We start from the raw sequence: 25,424 nt of genomic DNA on the forward strand, positions 1-25,424 counted from the left end.
TCAAATCAATTAAGCCCAAAACGTGCGTTTAGAACTGCATGTAGGAGAACGCAAAGTGCGGTCTTAGCCTTAGGGGTACTTTGCACACTACGACATCGCAAGCCGATGGTAGCGATGCCGAGCGCGATAGTCCCCGCCCCAGTCACAGCTGCGATATCTTGTGATAGCTGCCGTAGCGAACATTATCGCTACGGCAGCTTCACATGCACTTACCTGCCCTGCGACGTCGCTCTGGCCGGCAAATAGCCTCCTTCCTAAGGGGGCGGGTCGTGCGGCGTCACAGCGACGTCACACGGCAGGCGGCCAATAGAAGCAGGGGGCGGACATGAGCGGGACGTAAACATCCCGCCCACCTCCTTCCTTCCTCATTGCAGCCGGGACACAGGTAAGGAGATGTTCCTTGCTCCTGCGGCTTCACACACAGCGATGTGTGCTGCCGCAGGAACGAGGAACAACATCGTAACATCAGTCCTTCTGAAATTATGGAAATGACCGATGCTACACCGATCATACGATTTCGACGCTTTTGCGCTCGTTAATCGTAGTAAAAAGGATTCACATACTCCGATGTCGACAGCGACGCCGGATGTGCGTCACTTTCGATTTGACCCCACCGACATCGCACCTGCGATCTTATTGTATGATATAAACTTAACATCTGCACAAATGTGAATGCAGCTCCTAAGTATAATGTCGACTATAATTCTTGATCTGTATAAGTTGACTAATATAATGCCTCGTAATTATTTATATTGATTTTACAGTATACAGTATGTCAAATGTAATATTGTGTTAAACTTATGTTTTATAGAAATATGACAAATGAAAATGACAATGCTTTATCTGACAAATGACTGTTTGATTCTCAACATAGTCTCAGTATAGGTATTCAGACAAATGAAGCTTTAAGAAAGCAAAATTAGTTTAAAATGGTATTTTGATTAAAAATTAATACAATAAAATATGTAGGTAAAAGTTCCACTGTGTAATAATGAGGGACATGGGATAAATAGCAGCCAAATAATGAGGCAGTTATATAAACTGTAATATTACTGCAAAGTTCAGACCTATAATATAGTTTAAATACATCAATATTTTATAAAAAAAAAAAACCAAAAACACAGTATGTCATTGTAAACTATGCATATGAAAAAAAATATGATAATGAATAAAGCACCTAGTGCTATATATTAATAATACCAATCTACATAGAAATAAGTAAGTACAATTAATATGCCTAATAGTGCTCTAGATTTACAGTACAGACCAAAAGTTTGGACACACCTTCTCATTCAAAGAGTTTTTTTTTATTTTCATGACTCTGAAAATTGTAGATTCACATTGAAGGCATCAAAACTATGAATTAACACATGTGGAATGAAATACTTAACAAAAAAGTGTGAAACAACTGAAAATATGTCTTATATTCTAGGTTCTTCAAAGTAGCCACCTTTTGCTTTGATTACTGCTTTGCACACTCTTGGCATTCTCTTGATGAGCTTCAAGAAGTAGTCATAGGAAATGGTTTTCCAACAGTCTTGAAGGAGTTCCCAGAGATGCTTAGCACTTGTTGGCCCTTTTGCCTTCACTCTGTGGTCCAGCTCACCCCAAACCATCTCGGTTGGGTTTAGGTCTGGTGACTGTGGAGGCCAGGTCATCTGGCGTAGCACCCCATCACTCTCCTTCTTAGTCAAATAGCCCTTACATAGCCTGGAGGTGTGTTTAGGGTCATTTTCCTGTTGAAAAATAAATGATGGTCCAACTAAATGCAAACCGGATGGAATAGCATGCCGCTGCAAGTTGCTGTGGTAGCCATGCTGGTTCAGTATGCCTTCAATTTTGAATAAATCCCCAACAATGTCACCAGCAAAGCACCCCCACATCATAACACCTCCTCCTCCATGCTTCATGGTGGAAACCAGGCATGTAGAGTCCATCCGTTCACCTTTTCTGCGTCGCACAAATACACGGTGGTTGGATCCAAAGATCTCAAATTTGGACTCATCAGACCAAAGCACAGATTTCCACTGATCTAATGTCTAATTTCCATTCCTTGTGTTCTTTAGCCCAAACAAGTCTCTTCTGCTTGTTGCCTGTCCTTAGCAGTGGTTTCCTAGCAGCTATTTTACCATGAAGGCCTGCTGCACAAAGTATCCTCTTAACAGTTATTCTAGAGATGTGTCTGCTGCTAGCCTTCTGTGTGGCATTGACCTGGTCTCTAATCTGAGCTGCTGTTAACTTGCAATTTCTGAGGCTGGTGACTCGGATAAACGTATCCTCCACAGCAGAGGTGACTCTTGGTCTTCCTTTCCTGGGGCGGTCCTCATGTGAGCTAGTTTCTTTGTAGCGTTTGATGGTTTTTGCCACTGCACTTGGGGACACTTTCAAAGTTTTCCTAATTTTTCAGACTGACTGACCTTCATTTCTTAAAGTAATGATGGCCATTTGTTTTTCTTTACTTAGAATTTGTATTATGGCAAGAAAAAAGCAGTCAACAGTCTTTTCAGTAGGACTATCAGCTGTGTATCCACCAGACTTCTGCACAGCACAACTCATGGTCCCAACCCCATTTATAATTTTGGTCTGTACTGTACTTCCATCTGCAATTAAATTGATCACACAGGATCATACTGATATAGGAGTCACATATACAATACTAGTACTTGCTTATTGTGGATGGCAGCTTGCCCCACGTCCCTCCACCCCGACATACGTTTCGCCCTGTTTCTTCAGGGGACGTGTCAGAGTAGGGGGCAATGCTTCCTTTGTCTGAATACCTATACTCAGACTATGTTGAATTTGTTGAAGCTTCACCACTTAAGGATGGAAGAAAAAAACAATACAACTAAGGTATTTAATGTGTTTAAATGAAAGTTTCATTTTGATTCATATGTATTATTATGTTTTTATTTTGTAATATCTGCATTGACATATTTGGAAAAGGGGAACGTTCATGCCACAAAATCCCTTCTTTGTCATAATGGCATCTATGCCAATGTGAGCTAAACCCTTGGGCTGGAAATACATCTATGCGAGTAAAATCAGTCCGAGGTGGCTGAAAAAAAATTCAGCTCTGCTACATGGCCGCTGACAGCAGCCACAGACAGCCATGTAGCAGAGCTGAATGGCAGATGACAGCAGACACAGACAGAGCCGCACGATCAGAATGAACTCGGGTGAACTTCACTCGACTTCATTGTCATACCGTGGCTCTGTCTGTGTCGCGTCCTGATTAGCGGTCACCAGTGAAGGACTCACCGGTGACCGCTAATCCCCTGAGTGACTGCAGTGAGCAGCGCGATTAGTGCTGCTGTCACTCAGGTTACACGCGGCCAGCTGGATCCTACCCCCGTGACCGCAACTCACCTGTGACTTCATTGCTGTCACTCGGGCGACTTGCTGTCACTGTTGGAGGATCCAGCGGTGGCCGCGAGTAACCTGACTGACATCATCAGCTGATCACGATACTCACCTCAGTTGCTGCGTGGAGGTGACAGGAGCGGCGGTGTCTTCTGCAGCTCCTGTCACCTTCATGCAGCAGAGCTGGAAGCGACGAGAGACCTCCGTGGATTACGTCGGACAAGGATGGGTTTTTTGGGTACTTAATAAAGTGGTGAACAAGGATCTTTGTTATTGTTTATTATTTCAAATTAAGGATTTTTTCACTGTGTGTTTATTAACTTTAATTTACAGGTTAATCATTGGGGGTGTCTCATAGACGCCTGCAATGATTAATCTAGGATTTAGTGGCAGCTATGGGCTGCCATTAACTCCTTATTACCCCGATTGCCAACGCACCAGGGCAAATTGGGAAGAGCCGGGTACAGTCCCAGAACAGTCACATCTATTGTATGCGGCAATTCTGGGCAGCTGCTGGCTGATATTGTTAGGCTGGGGGGCTCCCCATAACGTGGAGCTCCCCATCCTGAGAATACCAGCCTTCAGCCGTATGGCTTTATCTGGCTGGTATTAAAATTGGGGGGGACCGCACGCCGTTTTGTAAAATTATTTATTTATTTATTTTAATGCACAGCATAGACACGCCCACCGGCTGCTGTAATTGGTTGCAGTGAGACAGCTGTCACTCAGCCTGGGGGCGTGTCTGACTGCAACCAATCATAGGTGCCGGTGGGCGGATAAAGCAGGGATTACGAGATTGAATAATGAGCGGCCGGCTTTTTCAAAAGAGGAGAAGCCACCAGAGCAGTGTGAACGCCGTGCGGCGCCGCACTGGTGATCGGGGATCGGTGAGTATGAGAGAGGGGGGGAGAGGGATAGACCGACATGGACAGAGAGTGAGGGACAGAGATAGTGACCGACAGACCGACCGACAGAGAGAGAATAGAGACCGAGAGGGAGAGACCAACTGACAGAGAATAGTGATTGACAGACATTGTGACACATCACTCGTTTCCAGTGTTTTAGGAAACATGCAATAAATGTATTTAGAAAATCGGATGTCACTAGGATGGTGTAAGTGCCGTCCCGTGACATCCGATTTTTTACACGCTCCCATTGACTGGCATTGGAGAGACTCGCAGTAGAAACTCGCAAAAAAGCAGCATGCTGCGATTTTTTTTCTCAGTTCAATTTGGACTGAGAAAAAAATTGCAAATGCGAGCTGAATCATTCATTAACATGTGTCCGATTCCAATGCGAGATTTGCTCTACTGCGAGAAACTCGCAAGTGAGAAGCAGCCCTTATGCCAATCATCATGCAGATTTATTCTGAGAAATGAAGTAGCTGAGTGGATGATGTTGATGTCCTTATGATTTCCTTTTTTTCCAGCACTACATTTCTCAGTTCTGTCACAAATTTTCATAAGCTAGAGAGTTTTGATTGAATTATAAAGTGTTTTGGGGTTTTTTAAATAAGAAAAAGGTCAAATGTTATTTGGAAACATTTGAAACAATTACCTTGTCCTCCTGCACCATCAACGCTCACAGTGCCCCCTTGTCCTCCACTGCCACCGGTGCCTTGCTGACCTCCTGCAGCACCTTTGCTCCCTGGTTTTGGTGGTGGAACAGGTGGGTGTTGACCTCCAGGCCCATGTTGTCCTCCAGACAGACTAGACACAAATTGTCCACTGCCTTGTATTAACCCATAACCACCTCCTCCAACACCTGCTTGTCCGCCGACACCTAACTGGCCTCCAACAGATGGTATAAACTTCTGGAAGTGGTCCTACAGAAGACAGAAAAAATAACCATTGACTGTTTACTCTTTAAACCCTGCTTAACACCTATCTGTCATAGATCTATTTTCACTACAGTACTTAGAGAGGTATTAACTCATATTGAGTGTCAGTATATCACAGTTAAACAAACTTCATACAATTATCTCTATATCTTTATATAATTGAAGACCTTTCAGCAATGCAGTACATAATGGTCACTAAAATATACAGTGGCACGCAAAAGTTTGAAATTACGGTTATTGTCAACAGTTAAGCAAGTTAAAGTCACAAAGTTAAAGATGCCACATTTCCTTTGTATTGTAGGCAAAAAAAAATATTTTATTTCCATTTTTTATTTTTTTAAATTAACGAAAAAAGGAAAATGGGCTGATGCAAAAGTTTGAACACCCTACATGGTTAATGCCTAGAAGCACCCCCTTTGCCAAGTATCATAGCTTGTAAATGCTTTTGTAGCCAGCCAAGAGTCTTTAAATTCTTATTTGAGGGATTTTCATCCATTCTTCCTTAAAAAAGTCTTCCAGTTCTTTGAGACTCCTTGGTCTTTTTGCATGCACTGCTCTTTTGAGGTCTAGCCACGGATTCTCAATGATATTCAGATCAGTGGACAGTGCGGGCCATTGTAAAACCTTCAGCTTGGATTTTGATATGCATTTAGGATCATCAATATCCATTTGTAGAAGTCATCCCAGATTCAACGTCAGCCAACAATGTGGAGCTGCAGCTAAAAAAGGTCAACAAAATTCTGGGATGTAGCAAGACAAGCATTGAATCTAGATCAAGAGAGGTAATTATTCCCCTATACTATGCCGTGGTCAGACCCCACCTGGAATACTGTGTACAGTTCTGGGCGCCCCAATTCAAGAAAGACAAGAGAAGAGCAACCAAAATGGTAGAAAATCTGCAAACCATGTAATGTGAAGAACGGCTAAAAGAACTAGAATTGTTTTGTTTGCAAAAGAGATGGCTGAGAGGAGACTTAAGAGCGGTCTGAAAGGTAGTCACAGTACAGATGGAATACCCTATTCTCATTAGCACAAGGAAGTATAAGAAGCAATGTAATGAAACTAGAAGGAATGACATTCAGATTACACATTAGGGAAAACTTTCTGACAGTGAAGGCAGTCAGAGAGTGGAACAGGCGATCACAGTAAGTAGTGAACTCTCCATCAATGGAAATCTTCAAGCAGAAGCTGTATAAACATATAGCTGGGATGAATTAGGAAAGCCTGCACTCGCAGGGGGTTGGACCCAATGGCCCTTGAGGTCCCTTCCAACTGTACCATTCTATGATTCCTTTTTTCAACTTCAGCTTTTTTACAGATGGTGTTTTGTTTTCATCAAGAATTTGCTGAAATTTCATTTAATCCATTCTCCCCTCTACCTGTGAAATGGACTCGTGCCATTGGCTGCAATACAAATCCCAAAGCATGATTCATCCACCCCCATGCCTAATGATTGGGGTTATGTTCTCTTTCTGAAATTCTGTGCCCTTTTTTCTTCACACATACCTTTCATTTTGGCCAACAGTTGTATTTTAACGTGATCAGCCCACATGAATTGTTTCCAAAATGCATCACGTTTGTTTAGATATTCCTTTGCATATTTCTGGCACTGAATTTTATGGTGAGGATGCAGAAGAGGCTTTCTTCTGATGACTGTTCCATGATGGCCATATGCGTGCAGGTGTCTCTGAACAGTAGAACAATGTACCACAACTCCAGAGTCTGCTAAATCTTCCTGAAGGTCTTTTGCAGTCAAGCAGGGGTTCTGATTTGCCTCTCTAGCAAACATATGTCAAACTCCACAATGCACTATCCCAAAAGGTGCAAGTTGAAGGTTTTTCAATGGCCCTCACAGTCCCCTGATCTGAACATTAATGAAAATCTGTGGCTATACCTCAAAAAAGGGGTCGGTGTTCACATGGTTATAATGACACATTTCCAGAGAATCCTGTGAGCCACGATTCAAGGGAGGAAGAATAATATATAAGCAAGTTTTCTTTAAACCTATTTAAGACCACTTTCACATGGTGAGTATTTGTTTTTTTTTACCTCAGCATTTGTAAACCAAAACCAAAAAAGAAGTGGTGTCCCTGTTTCTAATATACTTTTCCTCTGATTGTTCCTCTCCTGTTTTTGGCTACAAATACTGAGGTAAAATACTGACCAAATACTCAATGTGTCCTAAAAATATTTCTATGTACTAGTCAACTAATGTATAGATATGTAATTTAGCACTTTTCGTGTGCTGTTTCATATTTGTGTTTCCTTGCTTGTATCTATCTATCTATGCTGTATTTTGTACACTGAGGGGTTTAGAAAATGCGCTCAGTGTTGTCAGATTATTGCTTTATGTGTAAGTGACCCATAAACTAGTATTTTGTCACCGACAGTGTAAGTGCATGCTCTGCAGAGAAAATCTGTAAACCAGCTCCTACAACAGCTGTTCCAAAGGCTAAATATAGACAGAAATGTAAGAAGTAAAAACCAGGAGACTCACTGGGATTATATAACCCCATGTGCTTGGAGGCTTAAACAGCAGAACAGACCTTACCCACGAGATAAGAAAAAGGTTCACTGGGCGTATAACCTGCGCATAGCACCAGAAATGCTGGTAATATTTTGTTTAGACTAAGCATTCTTGAAGGAAAGAAAGAAAGAGAAAAAAGAAAAAGAGGAGAAAGAAAGAGGAGAAAGAAAGAAAGGGAAAAAAGAAAGAAGAATGAAAGAGAAAAAGAGAGGAAAAAAAGAGAGAAAAAAAGAGAGGATAAAAAGAAAGAAAGAGGAATAAAAAGAAGGAGTAAAAAAAGAAAGAGAAAAAGAAAGAAAGAGGAATAAAAAGAAAGAGAAAAAAACAAAGAAAAAAAAAGTGGAAAGAAAGAACTAGAATAGTTGCCAATATTTCAAATAATTTTTTACTGGTGGCATTCAATGCCAGTACTAAGATGTTAGTGTCAAGAAATATTTCCATGATGACTATAGGCCACTTATGGCAGAGCAGAGTATGAAATCTGTGTGCCAGCGTATCATGCTTCGGCAGGTGCTGTATAAGGGAAATATTCTCCCTTTGAAGCAATGCTTCTACATATGACATCTGGTAGAAAATACCATTTTTTTTTCTGTAGGATTCATATGGAAAAAACGCTGTATGCCTCCATATGAAATCAGACATATACAGATGTTCAGTCCTTCAATGTATTTCTACGATGGCCTATTATGGCTGTATACAAAGCAGAGACAATGTATGATAATGGCCATGTCCATGAGGCTTGAAGGTGGTTTAAAGGGAACCTGTCATCAGATTTTGTGACTATAAGCTGTGGCCACTATCACTGAGCTCTTATATAAAGCATTTCAGAATACTGTATATAAAAGATCCCAGGCCGCATAGTATAATGTAATAAACACTTTTGAAATACTCACCACCTGGGGGGGGCTGGTCCAATGGGTGTTGCTGCTCTCTGATCTGGCGCCTTATCTCTGCGGTCCGGCGCCTCCTCTCTATGGCGATTGACGATCTCCTTCTTCTGAGGCCAGTGTGCATGATGCGTCCTATGTCATGCACACTAGCCAGCATCAAGGTCCTGTGCAGACGCACTTTGATCTGCCCTACTCAGGGCAGATCAAAGTATTGTAGTGCTCATGCATGGGCGGTCTTCAACCTTTCCTCACGCCTTCACATTACAGTACTTTCATCTGCCCTCAGACCGGAGAGAGGAGGCGCAGGACCAGAGAGCAGAGACACCCATCGGACCGGACCGCCCCCCTAGGTGAGTATTATAAAAGTGTTTTTTACATTATACAGCGTGGCCTGGACTCTTATATACAGTATTCTGGAATGCTGTATCTAACAGCTCAGTGGTGGTGGCTGCAGCTTATAGTCACCACATCTGGTGACAGGTTCCCTTTAACACATCTTTGTATCACGGTCTCAGTACAAACTGTGATTTACTGGCCAGCCACAGGTTTCTTCACCTGAATTAATTGGCCGATGAGTTTGGCCAGGAGACACGTTGCCACTCCATGGTTGTCTGTGATACACAGATGTGTCAAACTGGTGAAAACCTTAGACTACTAAGGTACTGGGCGTTAGTTCCATATATTCAATTGGTTGGTCAAACATAAATCTACCTTAATTGTTCCCTAAGCTTAACGAATATTGGAGCTTTTTCAGATCTCAGATAAATTTCTTATTTTTTTTTTTCTGAAAACCTGTTATGTTCCATGAAAAATAGTACAATGGAATGTCTAACATATCCGTTATATGGCTAATAAGACAAAAGAGAACCTTTCAACACTCATATGTTAATGAAATACTTCCAAAATAGCATCTAGTTCATTTCTCACAACTCTGTAGTGTCTTGTTCCTCTCTGTTACCATTCAGTTTGTCAAGGGGGTGTGTCCATACGTATTCTGGGACTGTCAGCATTGATTGGACAATGTCAGTGTGTAGGAACATCCCCCTTTTCTACTGGTAACACCCAGTTGTCCTTTTTTAAAGTGTATAGGAGGAATAATGGCACACATTCTAAAAAAGGAAGCTATAGAATTGGTATTTCATGGATAATACAAGATGTCAGGAAAGTTGATCGAACCATTTAAAGTAGATCAATACTATTTTAAAATGTTTATTTTTTTGGGCTTGGGATGATTGAGGGGGCCATATGTGTTTCTATTTCCACCATGCTGTTGAACTCTCTCCTAAAGCATTGCGGAGCCTTTTATAAATGTTAGTCTCTCAGCAACAGATGCCAGTAAAGTTAGACAACTTTTAAGTAGGACCTTCTGGTCATGAACCAAAACTTAGTCTCTACGCAATACACAGAAGTCAATACTTATCAAAACAAAATGACATTGCCTAATATGATTTGTGAGTATTATCACTACTGCCGGATTTCAGACTCATCAATTATTGACAACTATTGGCTTTTTCCTCCGACACTGGTCTAGGAATTACATTAAAATGTGGTCTGAAGAGCTCAAAAAAGTGCATATGGCACATTTCTGCTGTATTTCTAAAGTCTGTCTTTATAACAAAGTACTGTATATTGAAGTCTTATGAATGGTGGCCATATGCATGACTATTGTACAGATACAGTGTAGATAAAGTGTGCCCTTTTGGCATACATTTTATCTTTTCTTTTGTTTTGTTTATATCTCTTCTTTACAGGACTAAAAAGCATTGACAAGTGTGCTTCATAAAGGAAACCTATCAGCATGAATTCACCCCCAAACTATTTATATGCACACGTAGATCACTTAAAGACAAGCCCAGCAATGCCTTTACATGTCCAGTCTGTTCCTCCATTTCTCAGATATCAGTGTTTAAATTTATTTGTAAATGAGGCTGAAAGAGTAGTGCAGATCCAAAGCCTTTGTCACCCCAGCTCTATTCCCTGCCCCTCGCTCCCTCCTGACAGTCTCTGTGCTGTGTTCCTACAGGCAAAGGAACAGTCAGTCAACAAGGAGGAAGTGACACTGGTAGGGGAATAGAGCTGGAGTGACAGAGGCTCCAGATCTACTAGTCCTTCAATCTCATTTGCATATAAATTTTAAATGCTTATTTCTCAGTAACAGAGAAGTGGCATGGCCATGTAAAGGTACTATTGGACTTATCTTTGAATAAGCAACATGTACATATATATAATTTGGAGTGTAAAATCCTTCTAACATATCCTTTTAATACAACAAAGTAAACACAAAAATACTGCTAAAGTGATGTTTCCTAATTCCTGAAGTAGGTATCAGGAAACCACGGTGGCATGTACTCCTGAAGATTTTTTGTAGAAATGCTTTCAGAATGAAGAGCCTATGAACTAAGAGCTCCGTGTAGAATCAATAACATGGCCCCTTTAGGTGCTATATCAGCATGCTAATTGAAGCAAAAATTAATGTGGAAGAAAATAGTCTAAAAATTAAAATTTAAAATCTAAAAACCACTGTACCAAACTGAGTAAGCCAAAGTGATGGCAGTTCAGCAGATTTAATAAAGGGAATATCCACTACTCGGACAATCTCTTCTCAATCAGCATGTTTGCCCCCAGTAAAAGAACAAAACTTATACTCACCTTCGGTGCCGATGCCATTCCAGCAATGTTGGCACTGCCTCTCCCATAGCTCTTGTGATATTATTACATCACGAGTCCTGCGTCCAATGTGGCTTCACTGTCCATGGCTTTGGACATATCAAACATTAAAAGGAAGTTAGTGGACAACTTCGGTTTGATTTGTCTGATTATTGGGCACAGCGCTCGCATGACATAACAATGTCACATGAGCCCCAGGAGAGCGAACTCCGACACCTCTGGAATAGTGTTGGCACCAGAGGTGGGTATAAATGTTGATATTTTAACAGGGGCAAACATGCTAATTGAGAAGAAGTTCTCGAAGTAGTGGAAATCCCCTTTAATTTGAATAACTCAATTATACAGTTCAGTCCTTGACCATTGTGGAAGGGAAGTGTTTGTACATAATATAAATACATATACAGTACAGACCAAAAGTTTGGACACACCTTCTCATTCAAAGAGTTTTCTTTATTTTCATGACTGAAAATTGTAGATTCACATTGAAGGCATCAAAACTATGAATTAACACATGTGGAATGAAATACTTAACAAAAAAGTGTGAAACAACTGAAAATATGTCTTATATTTTAGGTTCTTCAAAGTAGCCACCTTTTGCTTTGATTACTGCTTTGTAAAGTGTGCAAAGCAGTAATCAAAGCAAAAGGTGGCTACTTTGAAGAACCTAGAATATAAGACATATTTTCAGTTGTTTCACACTTTTTTTGTTAAGTATTTTATTCCACATGTGTTAATTCATAGTTTTGATGCCTTCAATGTGAATCTACAATTTTCAGAGTCATGAAAATAAAGAAAACTCTTTGAATGAGAAGGTGTGTCCAAACTTTTGGTCTGTACTGTATATATTTACAGTGACAAGTAAAATGGCAACAATGTTTTGAACTTTTAAATTTCGGGCCACATATCTCAACATCCACTACATCTTTGAAAGTGAAACTACCTTCATTGTATAGACAATCATCTTGGCTATCTCATACATACATTTTATGTGCAACTATTGAGAATATGATTAGTTATGATCATTGTTGTCATGTCACTGCATTGTTACTGTTTTGCTTCTAAAAATCTAAACTTTAATATTTATTATTTTGTTAGTATTTTGTAAATGTCCTTTGGCTTTCAACACTGCCTAAATACTTCTGGGCATGCTCTGCATCATATTCAATCAAGTCTCCACAGAATTCTGATCCCAGGTTTCTTCTACAGGGTTCCAATGTTGGTGCATACTGGTCGACTCACTTGGGTATATATACAGTTTTTTCTTAAACTCTACGCACAAGTGTTTGATTGGATTGAGGTCTAGGCACTGTAAGGGCCAATTCAGAACCTCTAATACATTGTCATTGAACCATTTCTTCGCTAATCTTGACTTATGCTTTAGGCAGTTGTCTTGCTGGAACACAATGTCGTCCTTTTCATACCCATAGTACTCAAGTGTGCGAATTAACTCATCTTGTAGGATACTCACATATAGCTCGGCATGGAGACCACCATTGATCCTGGTCAACTATCCAACACCTTTGGCTGTGAAACAACCCCATATTATAAGGTTTATTCCACTGAACTTGACAGTTCCTTTAATTTCTTAATCTGTTATCCCCTTTTTTCTGGTCTTTTTCCAGACCCATTTCCAACCATCCAAGCCTAGTCTATTGACTTTCATCTCATTGCTCCAAATCACTCGTTTCTAATCTTCTACTGTCCAGTTTTTGGACAACTTGGCAAACTCGAGCCGAAGCTTCTTATGATGATAAAGAAGTCAATGCTTCTTCACCTTTTTCGGGTCATCATTCCAGACTTGTGTAACATGCATCACACGAGGCTTGCATGGACAATTGTGATCTCACTATTATGAAGCATATGAGCCATCTCCACTGTCTTGTTTGTCGCACCAGAACTGATAGACCTTGTGATGAGCCGACTTGTTGACTTCAATATCTTGCCTGGACGTCCATCTCTTGGCTTTGGAATATATGAATGAATTTCATTTCATATTCTTCCAACTACTATGTCACTCACATAATGTAGTTTGGAAATTTCCTTGACCTGTATGATACTGTTTTTCTTTTCTTGTCAAATCCTATTCATGGTTGCTCCTCGATTTGAATCAGTGACCTTTTGCTTTGGAATCGACCTAATAAAACACTGAGATATTAGGGAATGTGAGAACAGGTTATAATTTGTAGTATACAGGAAGAAAAAAATGTTTCAAACACCAAAAGCAAAACAGTAACAATGTGGTAAAATGATAAAAATCTGCATAACTAATTATATGCTAAATAGTTGTAAGTGAAATTTCTGTATGTGATAGCCAAGATGATTGTGTAGAAAATGAAGGTAATTTCATGCTCAAATGTAGTGGCTAGTGAGATATGGAGCCTGAAAGTCAAAAGTTCAAAACATTGTTACCCATATATATATATATATATATATATATATATATATATATATATATATACATATATATATATATATATGTATATATATATATATATATACATATATATATATATATATATATATATATATCAGTCTCTCTTATACTGGAAGAGGGAGGGTAGACAGAAATACTATGTGTTTTTACATTTACATTTTTAGCCTCAACCAGGATGGGAGGAGTTTTCAACACCTGGTAATGTACATGCCCCCGTGACATCACAGTTTTCTGACAATGATAGGAGAAAATGAATCTTGGTCACAGGTCCCTATATAAGCCAAACACACTTCCTGTGAGCTTTCTTCTCTTGCCTTTTTGCTGTAGGACCAACATGAAGCATGGCTGAGTATTGACCCATATAGGGATAGTTTTAGTGTTGGGCGGGCTGTAATTGTGTGAGCGATTTAGCCAATGTGGGTGGTATATTATTCGATAATTGTGCGTTTAATGGTGTATTAGTAAAAGTATTATCTAGTGATATTTTTCTATATTGTTATTGTCTATAATTTAGTATATGGTTTTCATATTGATTCATATATGTATTGACATGTGCTAGTATATTGTGTTTTAAGCGTAGTATTGTTAGTGGATAAACTTGTTAGATGTTATTATTAATTAATTATTAATAACAAAGTGTCATGAGTATGCGCATGTTCAGGATACACCCGAGAGATAGAACAAAGCATACAGTAAAGTAATAGTAACAGAGAAAATATACCGTTGGGAATATATCCTTGTGTAGGAAGGAGGGAATAAGTATAAATTATTGTATTCCCTGCCTTTGTCCCCCTTTTACAATCATGGCTAGGGATCTTGATTCACCAGACTTTCCTGCCAGGTCGGGGTACACCAAAGTGGCTGTTAGTCATGCAGTCTGCCCTAACACTTCATAGGGAAAAGCATTGCATCTCTGTTTGTCCTCGTAATTTCTATGCCTCTAACGTTCTTTGATCTTGACCTTTCCCACATATGCCATATATATTGCTACCCAGACACAACTTTGTAAAAACAGAGCTCCAATCCAAGTCCAATAGATTAGGGTACCACCTTTATAAAGATTGCAGAAACACTCATTTACAAAACTAGAGTCATTTGTAGCAGTAGTACATGTGCCACCTCATAAACAGCAAGTCCTTCACTCAGGTTAGTTGTAGACTATTAAGTGATTGTCCCCAAATTTTTCCAGCACACATACCTGAGGGGTCTTCACAATCTTTCTTCGTAGCTGAAGTCTATACTCAGTGTTTGCACGTGGCCTTACTAGTCCTTATGGCACTATTGCTCCGCTATTCCCATCACCACACCATCAGGCTTTTGCACAGGACTAGGCCAATGCCAGACTTCTCCTCATTAGGAGCCAGAAAATTTAGTTTCTGGCACCAAGGCATGCACTACACAAGCAGGGATCCCTGAGGACTTTGTAAGGTTTAGTAACCTTAAAACCAAAGGGTTTCGGCATCTGACTTATATTCTGAATTCCCATAACGCACTGCTCACTGGTGTAAGGAAACTATTATAATTCTGAGTTTAGTGTAACTACAGAATAAATTGTTATATAATTCTAAAGTCATACAAGTAGAGCAAAGTATTTTCCAAGATATTCAACATGTTATGTACACCGACCAAAATTATAAACCCAACATTTTTGTTTTAACTCCCATTTTTCATGAGCTGAGCTCAAAGTTTTAATACTATTTCTATGTACACAAAAGGCCTTTTTCTCTCTCAAATATTTTACACAAATTTGTCTAAATGTTTGTAAGTGTGCACACCTGCTTTGCTGAGATAATCCATCCACCTCACTTGTTGGCATAACAAGATACTGATTAGATAGCATGATTACTGCACAGGTGTGCCTTAGGCTGGCCACAATTAAAGGGCACTCTAAAATGTGCAGTTTTACAGTATTGAAGGGATCAATGGGGGGTCAGAAAACCAGTCAGTATCTGGTGTGACCACTATTTGCCTCATGCTATGCAACACATCTCCTTCACATAGAATTGATCATGTTGTTGATTGTGGCCTGTTGGTCTTCTTGTCAATGGCTGTGCAAAGTTGCTTAATATTGACAGGAACTTGAACACTGGTATATGCTGATCCAGAGCATCCTAAACATGTTCAATGGGGGACATGTGTGATGAGTATGCTGTCCATGCAAGACCTGGGATGTTTTCAGCTAACAGTATATGTGTACAGATCTTTGCAACATGGGGCCGTGCATTATCATGCAGCAACATGAGGTGATGGTCATTTACAAATGGCATAACAGTGGGCCTCAGGATTTCATCTCAGTATCTCTGTGCCTTCAAAATTGCATCAATAAAATTCACCTGTGATTGTTGTCCATAACATATGCCTGCCCATACCATAACCCCACCACCACCATGGGTCACTCTATTCACAACGTTGACATCAGCAAACTGCTCACCCACATGACGCCATACATGCAGACTGTCATCTGCCCTGTAAAAAACAGGATTCATCCATGAATCTCTCCAACATGTTAGATACCATCAAATGTGAACATTTGCCCACTGTTGTCGGTTATGATTACAAACTGCAGTGAGGTGGAGACCCTGACGAGGACTTCGAGCATGCAGATTAGTTTCCCTGAGCCAGTGTCTGACAGTTTGTGCAGAAATCCTTTGGTGATGCAAACTGATTGTTGCAGCCACTGACAGCCACTGATTGGTCTCAGATGATCCTGGAGGTGAAGATGCTGGATGTTGAGGTCATGGGATGGTGTGGTTACACATGGTCTGTGCTTGTGAGGCCGGTTAGATATACTGCCAAATTCTCTGAAACACCTTTGGGAATGGCTTATGGCAGAAAAATGAACATTCAATTCACAGGCAAAAGCTATGGTGGACATTCTGGCAGTCAGCATACCAATCGCACACTGCCTCAATCCTTGTGACATCTGTAACATTACGCTGTGTAAACTGCACTTTTTAGAATGGCTTTTTGTTGTGGCCAGCCTAAGGCACACCTGTGCAATAATCATGCTGTCTAATCAGCATCTTGATATACCACACCTGTGAGGTGGATGGCTTATCGCAGCAAAGAAGACACATTTATGAACAGTATTTGAGAGAAAAAGGCCTTTTGTGTACATAGAAAAATTGTCTTAGATCTTTGAGTTCAGCTCATGAAAAACGTGAGCAAAAACAAAAGAGTTGCATTTATGTATTTTTTCAGTGTAGATATAAACTTTTGAATTGTGTAACTATGGTGTGAAGTTGGAGTAACCCTTTCAGTGTAGTGCATTTGTACTCTGGAAATGATATAAAAACTTCAAACCCTAACATCTTTAACAATTCAGGTACATTTGCTGAACTTACAACTTTACCAGTTATTTTCCAAAATTGCAGTTTAAAGAGGATAATTTCCATCAGCATTTTTGTTTTCTTTTTTTTTTGTTTATTCCTTATGCCCAAAATGAAACTATCAGATCTGGCACCATGTTACTACCATGTGATGATGACGAACCTCTCTGTAATAACTACAAAACATCTCTATTAACTTACCAATGAATTGTCAGTGAACACGTCAGGATTGTTCTCATAGATGAATTTTTCCACTCTCTTTTGACGAAGTTTAAACATCTTGGAGCCTTTATTGCTTAATAAAGATAGCTCCTCCAGCATGATATCCCTGGGAACGCTGATCTTCTTCCCTAAATTTAGCCTCGAGATCTCCTGCTCCCCTTCTACTGATGCTAAAACAATAACAATAAGATGTTAAACACTTTTGACATCTTAGAAATTAAAGCTTTTATACAGCTTTAGTAGGATGAATTGGCTCATGACACATACAAGGTTGAGCGATGTCCTGTGCAATATCTTCTATTGATGACCTTGTTGTATGATGTACCATAAAGAGCTCAAATAATAGATCATACAAGTGTGGCAAAATAGCAAAAAAAGTGAAATTCTGCAATTGTTTTTTGGGTTTTTATTGCCCAGTTCATTTGACCATAAAACTGTCCTGGTATTATGATTCTCCAGGTCAGTACGATCATATAGATACCAAACATGTATAGTTTTGTTTTTAGTTAGGTGGTGACAAAATAAAACAAGAGCCATAACATTTTCAATTTTTGGGATAAGGAGCTGTGTGAGGGCTTGTTTTTTTGGACCCCAAGCTCATGTTTTTCCTGATATCATTTTGGGGTATATGCAATGTTTTAATCGCCAGTTATTACATTTTTTTCTGTTGTTGCTGTAAAACTGCAAATCTGCCATTTTGATTTTTTCCCCCTCATGCTGTTTACCAATCGGATTAATTCATTTTAGATTTTGATAGATTGGACTTTTACAAATGCAGTGTTACTAAATATATGTATTTTCAATTTGTAATTTTTTTTATTGATTTTCAAACAGCCAAAAATTATTCCAAAACAAGTCTTGATGGTAAACATCGTATAGGTAATAATGTATACATATTGAATCATTGGAGAGAGAAAGACAAAAAGAGGCATTAATCACGCTTATGATTGAGAAGTGGGGGACTCGGGAAAAGAAAAAGGAAAGGAATCACTTCCCAAAGAAAGACATCAGCAGCGAAAGAGGAGAGAGGATGAAGAAGCTTTGATCACGGGAATAAACACTCACCAACAAAATCAGCTACCAAAGATCCTGGGTACATAGCAACCAAACTGATAACTCTATCTATCTCAACACCGTCTGAAACATTGCTGAAGATAACAAGGCCTCCCAATAGAACCACTTTGTGGCCATGGAAGATTGCTTCTGATGGGACTGAGCCACCAAAGTCTCCATCCGGTGGGACAAAGACACTTGTGTGAACCACTCCTCCAGAGAACGTGAAAATATGAAATGTGATCAGCTCACCTCAGCCAGAAAGAATCTCTCCGCACGTATCCTGGGGAGTAGACCGGGGGTACACTTGTAAAGGCAGGAAAAATCCAGCGATGTAGATTCTAAAACATCAAAGACTTTATTTTTTCTTTTTAAAAAACATTCCACAGGGGAACAAAATTAGAAAACAAAAAACCAGAGACAATTTACCGATGCCATCTCATTCGCGTCCCGAAACATGTCTGTGTTTGGACGCGAATTAGATGGTGTCAGTAAATTGTCTCCGGTTTTATGTTTTCTAATTTTGCTTCCCTGTGGAATGTTTTTTAATAATAAAAAATAAAGTCTTGGATGTTTTAGAATCTACATCGCTGGCCTTTTTCTGCCTTTACTCCTCCAGAGAAGGGGGATTTGTCGATCTCCAGAGACTGGGAATTATTGTTTTAGCTACCTGCAGCAAGTGTCACAGCAATGATTTTTTATAGGCCATTTTAGACATCAGAAACATGAGCAACAGCACTGCCTCCGGTGAGGGTGGTACTGTGACGTCCGTTACAGCCTTAACCACTTTGAGCACCCCTCCCAGAATGCCCTCAAAATCGGCATGACCACCAAATGTGGGTCATTGTTCCCTCCTCCAGATTGCAGTACCAGCAAAGGTTACACACCCCCAGAAACCATTTATGCAGGGCCGTAGGAACACAATATCATTATTTCCTAATTTTAATGTGGTAAAAGGGGGGTGGATTTGAACTTATATGTATTTTTTAATATCTTTTAAAACACTTTTTTTACGTTGTACTGTAGTTATTAGTCCACTTAGGGGACTTGAACCTGCAATAGTCTAATCAGACTCCTATGAACTGAATTACAGTCTCCTATGAACGCCAGTCATGGGCTAGCTTTCATAGTAGTACTGAGAAGAAAGACACAGTGGTCATCAACTGACCACCACCTGTCATGAAAACTCATCGGCCTCCCGCAATCGCATCACGAGTGTGCCTGAGAGCTCAAAACAGGGCACACTCCCTTCCAGCATGCCTTAAATACCATTTGTTAGATGTTGATAGTAGAATTTAACAGGTTAAAAGCCTCAGGCAGAGTGCACCTGCAGCTGTTAGAGGCACATGATTAAATCAGCCGACATGTGCAGGAAAAGAAATGGGCTTAACAACCAGACATGGCACGACATGGTTCACTAAGGAGTTAAGAAACAAACCACGACAAACAGATCGATAGATGCTTTGTAGATTACGATAATGTCTTGGATACAATTATAATGGAATCGCACTGAACCCTATTTTGTTTCCCATCTGCATTACATGTGCCTGTCCAAAATTAGTCATCACTTACTGTAAAAAGGTCTCAGCTAAAGACAGGGAGTCTCGTCATGGATGAAAGCTGAACCTGTGTTACAGTTATGCTTGATCCTAGAAAGCTTCATGTCTTCAGATTTCTGCATGGGAAACAGCTGCCAGTCAGCAAGCCATAGATAGTTGGTGTAAATCGATTCGCATGTCCCATTCTATTGGCCATTACAATGGCCTGTGGCCACTAGATGAGGGACTATCGCCTCTACTTGGCAGTATCTGTAGCTCCAATTTTAATTAGACGGCCTTGTGCAACGTCATCATCATTGCAGTGTGACACACATGTGATGTCATACTGGGCCATAAGTATATCAGTGGACGCCACCAAGAAAGAGGCAACATTCCCTCTCCTGTCCAGCAGCATAACTGATTTAATGAGCTACTCACAAATTTTCTGTATCGTCCATGTGTACTTAAACGTGTATGACTTAATCTTTGATACTGGCAGGATCAGTCATTTAGCCCCCAACACGACGGGAACATGCATGGAATGGGAAGTGGGAATAAATTGGCATCAATTCTAAATATATAGCGTACATAGTAATTCCTTAATTGAAATCTGTAAAACAAACCTCTTTTTTTCTTTATGTAGGTGACATACTGTCAGCATAGCAAACAATATAATGGTTGTGTTTAAAGCACTAAAGCCCGCTTTACACACTACAATATATCTTACGATGCGTCGGCGGGGTCACGTCGTAAGTGACGCACATCCAGCATCGTAAGGTACATTGTGGTGTGTAACAGCTACGTGCGATTGCGAATGAATGGTAAAATGTTCATCGCATGCACGTCGTTCATTCCTCATGAATTGAACGTCAGGTTGTTCATCGTACCCTGGGTAGCACACATCGCAGTGTGTGACACCCCGGGAACGATGAACAGATCTTACCTGCGTCCTGCGGCTCCTGGCCAGCAATGCGGAAGGAAGGAGGTGGGCGGGATGTTTACATCCCGCTCATCTCCGCCCCTCCGCTTCTATTGGCCGGCTGCCGTGTGACGTCGGTGTGACGCCGAACGTCCCTCCCACTCCAGGAAGTGGACGTTCGCCACCCACATCGAGGTCGTATGGACGGGTAAGTATGTGTGACGGGGGTTAATCAAAATTGAACGTGCCGCACATACGATGGGGGCGGTTACGATCGCATACAATATCGTATGCAAAATCGTAACATGTAAAGCAGGCTTAAGCTTCACAACTTAACAGGAATCTCAAAGTATCACGTGGATCTGGTACACTACATTACTATAACAAACACACTGTACTTACAGCAGGTGAAATAAGTATTGAACACGTCACCAAATTTCTAAGTAAATATATTTCTAAAGGTGCTGTTGACATGAATTTCTCACCAGATGGCAGTAACAATCCACACAGGCAAAGAAATGAAACCATAGATGTCCATAAATTATGTGTAATGATGAATAATGACACTTGCAAAAAGAGAGGTGCAAATGCCATTAAAAGTCTTGATACCAGCTGAAATCTATCAGTAATTACAAAGCAATCCTGCCACTTAGTAAAAAATATCAGCTGGTTCAACTGATGGCCTATAAAAAGGTGTCAAGGTGCCACACAAGAAACATCCCATGATGGGTAAAATCAGTGAGCTGTCTCATGACCTTGGCAATATTATTGCTGCAAAACATACTGTTGGCATTGGTTATAGAAGAATTTCTGTTGGGGCCATAATCTGTAAGTGGAAGGAACATAATGTCACCATAAACCAGCAACGACTAGGTGCTCCTTGGAAGGTTTCAAACAGTGAAAAGAATTATCAGAGGAGTTGTCAAAGAGCCAAGGATTACCTGTAGAGAGCTACAGAAAGACCTGGAATCAGTAAGTACAAATGTTTCAAAAAAATAATAAGTAGTGAACTCAAACTCTGTGGCCTGTATGCATGCACACTACACAAGACTCTACTGCTGAACAAAAAGTATTTTTAAGCATGTTTAACCCCTTCCCAACCCTTTACGCACCGTATGTGTCATGAAAATTTGTGCCTTCCCGACCTTTCACACACCGTATGTGTCATGGCGGGTTTCCGTTCCTGCAGCTCTAGTGACCGGGGTCACTGAAATGTCACCAGAGCTGCACGTACATGAGGACCTGTAGTTGAGCTTTGCCCCCCCCCCAAATAGCTACGATCGCTCTGATTGGCAGTTGAAAGTGGCATTTTCACTTTCAATCAGAACGATTGTAAAATTTCACCAATGAAACTTGGTGAAATATTACAATCCAGCCATGGCCGATGATGCACTATCATTGGCCATTGGCTGGAGCAGGGTGACCTCTGTGCCCCCCCCAATCTGATTAGACCTAGCATCCATGTGACGCTATCCCTCTAATCAGATGTGGAGGGGCGGTGTGACTGGTGGGTGCCCGCCCTCTTCAGCCTCATCCTGTCGGTGGATGCAGAAAACAGAGGTCCCCTGCTGCCACTGCCACCGTGATCTGCCACCACCGATCACCATCCGGTAAGATTCGCTCCCCTATGTGCTGTCTTCCCCTCCCCTCTGTGTAGTCTTCCCCTCCCTCTGTGCTGTCTTCCGCTCCCCTCTGTGCTCCCCCGTCGTCCCATTCAACCCCCCCACCCCTACCTAGACTTCTGCTCCCCTTCGCCGTCTGATTCCACCCACCTCCCCCACACCAACCTCTTCTGCCTTCCCTGACCTCCGCTCCACTCCCTGTGATCACTCACCGCCGGTGCCCTGCTTCTGCCAGCCGGCTGGTGTGAGTGACTGACTGCTGCTGCCAGTGATCATTCCCCCGACCCAGTGATCACCCCCACCCCCCTGCCCCAGTCATCACCTCCACTGTCCCAATGATAAACCCTACCCCCCTGGCCCCCCCAATGATAAGCCCCACCCCCCCACCCCAGTGATAAACCACACATCCCACCCCAGTGATAAACCCCGCCCCCCACCCCAATGATAAACCCCCACCCCACCACCCCAATGATAAACCCCACCCCCCCATCCCAATGATAAACCCCACCCCCACACCCCAGTGATAACCCCCACCCCCCACCCCAGTGATAACCCCCACCCCCCCACCCCAATGATAACCCCACCCCAGTGATAAACCCCACCCCCCACCCCAGTGATAAACCCCACCCCCCCAACCCCAGTGATAAATCACACTCCCGCCCCCCAGTGATCACCACCGCCCCTGCACCTCGGTGATCACCCCCGCTCCCCCTGCAGATGTGTCTTTTTATTTTCCCATTAATGGGTCTGTAAGAGGTCCTGATTTTTGTGTGCCCAGCTGTAGTTTCATATCCTTTTTTTATGGGAGGTGCCACATAAAAACCAGCAAATTTTAGATTTATTTTTTTTTACCTTAAGGGATAAACTACTTTATGTTTTTATAATGTGAAGATGCCAAATATGCTTGTTTTAGTTTTTTTATTCTTTTTTCATAACTTTGGAAAAGGGGGAGTGATTAGAATTTTTATCTTTAATATTTTAAAAACTTTTATTTTTAGTTTTCAATTCTTTTAGTTTTCAAATGGAATTTGATTATGTGGTCATTCAATTGCTTGTACTATTCACAGCAATACATACAGTAAGTATAGTTCTAATCATGGTCCTCAATGAAGCCCAGCCAATGTACAATCTCTATAGAGAACCTGGTGTGGGCGGGGGAATCTCTCTCAGCTCTGCAACCTTGGCTAAATCTAAAAATTCTGATTGTGTCAGAATGGGTGCAGCCAGTAATCTAAGTGTTACATCATTGGATTCAGGATCTCTTTGTCTACATTATGCTGCTTTCAGTCTCAGTACAAAGTACAGCTCTCCAGCTATGACACTATCAAAAGCCCACCTACCAGTACAGTTTTATAGAAAATAAACATTTACAAAGATGCAGGAGGAAGAAAAGCAGTGTTATTTTCAATACAAAAAGTGAATCTATGGGTCTACTCACGGGTTATCTCCATGATGACCTTTGTTGCCTTTTTCCTCTTGTTTGGGGCCGGAGTTCCAGACAATGGCATTTCAGCTAAGACTTTATAAGGTTTTGTGTTTTTCTGTTAAAAAAAAGTGTGGTCTATTATTAATTGCGAAGAAAAAAGCTCAGTAATGCATCAAAAAGTCATTGTGTTATACCTAAACATTTTGTCTCACGCAAAGTTCAGATAATTTTTTAAAGAAAATTTGACACCAGGTTTTTGCAACCTAATCTGAAAGTAGCATAATATGAAGACAGAAACCCTGATTCTAGCAATGTGTCACTGGGCTGCTTGCTGGAGTTTTGATAAAATACTTGTTTTATCAACAAGAGGACTAGTAAGCCTGCTGCTAAGTAGTCCTCCATATTTAAGAGCTCTGCATAACTGTGTCACCCGTGAGGCTTCAGTCACCACAGAGGTACTGCACTTCAGCCAGAGGTTTGGTATCCCATCCACTGGTATGCACACAAAAACACACAACACTCTTAGGGGCACTTTGCACACTGCGACATCGCAGGTGCGATGTCGGTGGGGTCAAATTGAAAATGACGCACTTCCGGCATCGCATGCGACATCGCAGTGTGTAAAGGCTGGATGATACGATTAACGAGCGCAAAAGCGTCGTAATCGTATCATCGGTGCAGCGTCGGCGTAATCCATGATTACGCTGACGCGACGGTCCGATGTTGTTCCTCGCTCCTGCGGCATCACACATCGCTGTGTGTGAAGTCGCAGGAGCGAGGAACGTCTCCTACCGGCCTCACTGCGGCTTCCGTAGGATATGCGGAAGGAAGGAGGTGGGCAGGATGTTTACATCCTGCTCATCTCCGCCCCTCCGCTCTGATTGGCTGCCTGCCGTGTGACGTCGCAGTGACGCCGCACGACCCGCCCCCTTAACAAGGAGGCGGGTCGCCGGCCACAGGGACGTCGCACGGCAGGTGAGTGTGTGTGTGAAGCTGGCGTAGCGATAACTTTCGCTACGCCAGCTATCACCACATATCGCTGCTGCGACGGGGGCGGGCACTATCGCACTCGGCATCGCAGCATCGGGCTGCGATGTCGTAGTGTGCAAAGCCCGCCTTAGTTAGCAGCTTACTACAGGGTCAGGGTTGGGGTTTGGTTCCATTAATGCTATGTATAGCCACCACTGGTTATGGTTCCTGTCCTGCCCCTAATCCGACACCTGGGGGTGGAATCTAGTTAGTGGGAGCAGCCTGTGAAAGAAAATTAGGGGGTGGGGAAAGAGAAGTGGAGGAGTGAAGACCTGTGGTCTGGAGCTGGTACAGCTCGACCCAGGCACAAGACAGAAGGGGTCTTAGAGCCCACGGAAGTGGGCCATACTCTCGTCGCCTCGTTCCATATACTACACATTGGAGTGGAGGGACTTGGCCGCAGAATGGGGACTGGTCCCTACACTAGAGGAGAAAAATCAATGTGCTCCGCTAGTAAAACCAGAGGCTGAGGACACATCTAGTACCAAAGCCAACTCCGCACATGAATCTGCTGGAAGGTGACCACGTAGGGCCAAGGGATAGAGCTTCAAGCCACCCTACAGGGCCC

The 25,424-nt window shown here is 41.6% G+C and overlaps 1 protein-coding gene across 2 annotated transcripts in view; it reads right to left on the bottom strand.

Moving 5' to 3' along the window:
• Positions 1–25,424, bottom strand: part of MYOZ1 (myozenin 1) — a 48,611-nt gene that overhangs the window by 11,844 nt on the left and 11,343 nt on the right. Inside the window, exons 2-4 of one of the 2 annotated variants that reach the window (XM_075348836.1) lie at positions 23,840–23,942; positions 17,249–17,439; positions 4,918–5,185 (exon numbers count right to left, since the gene is read on the bottom strand). In XM_075348836.1, coding sequence (XP_075204951.1) covers positions 4,918–5,185; positions 17,249–17,439; positions 23,840–23,909 — 529 coding nt within the window. In that variant the 5' untranslated portion in view covers positions 23,910–23,942. Of the gene's footprint in view, positions 1–4,917; positions 5,186–17,248; positions 17,440–19,894; positions 19,969–23,839; positions 23,943–25,424 lie in introns of those variants that run through there. The other variant, XM_075348837.1, reaches the window with a different exon arrangement.

Source organism: Anomaloglossus baeobatrachus, chromosome 5 (genome assembly GCF_048569485.1).
Source record: "Anomaloglossus baeobatrachus isolate aAnoBae1 chromosome 5, aAnoBae1.hap1, whole genome shotgun sequence".
In the NCBI taxonomy this organism is placed as follows: domain Eukaryota; kingdom Metazoa; phylum Chordata; class Amphibia; order Anura; family Aromobatidae; genus Anomaloglossus; species Anomaloglossus baeobatrachus.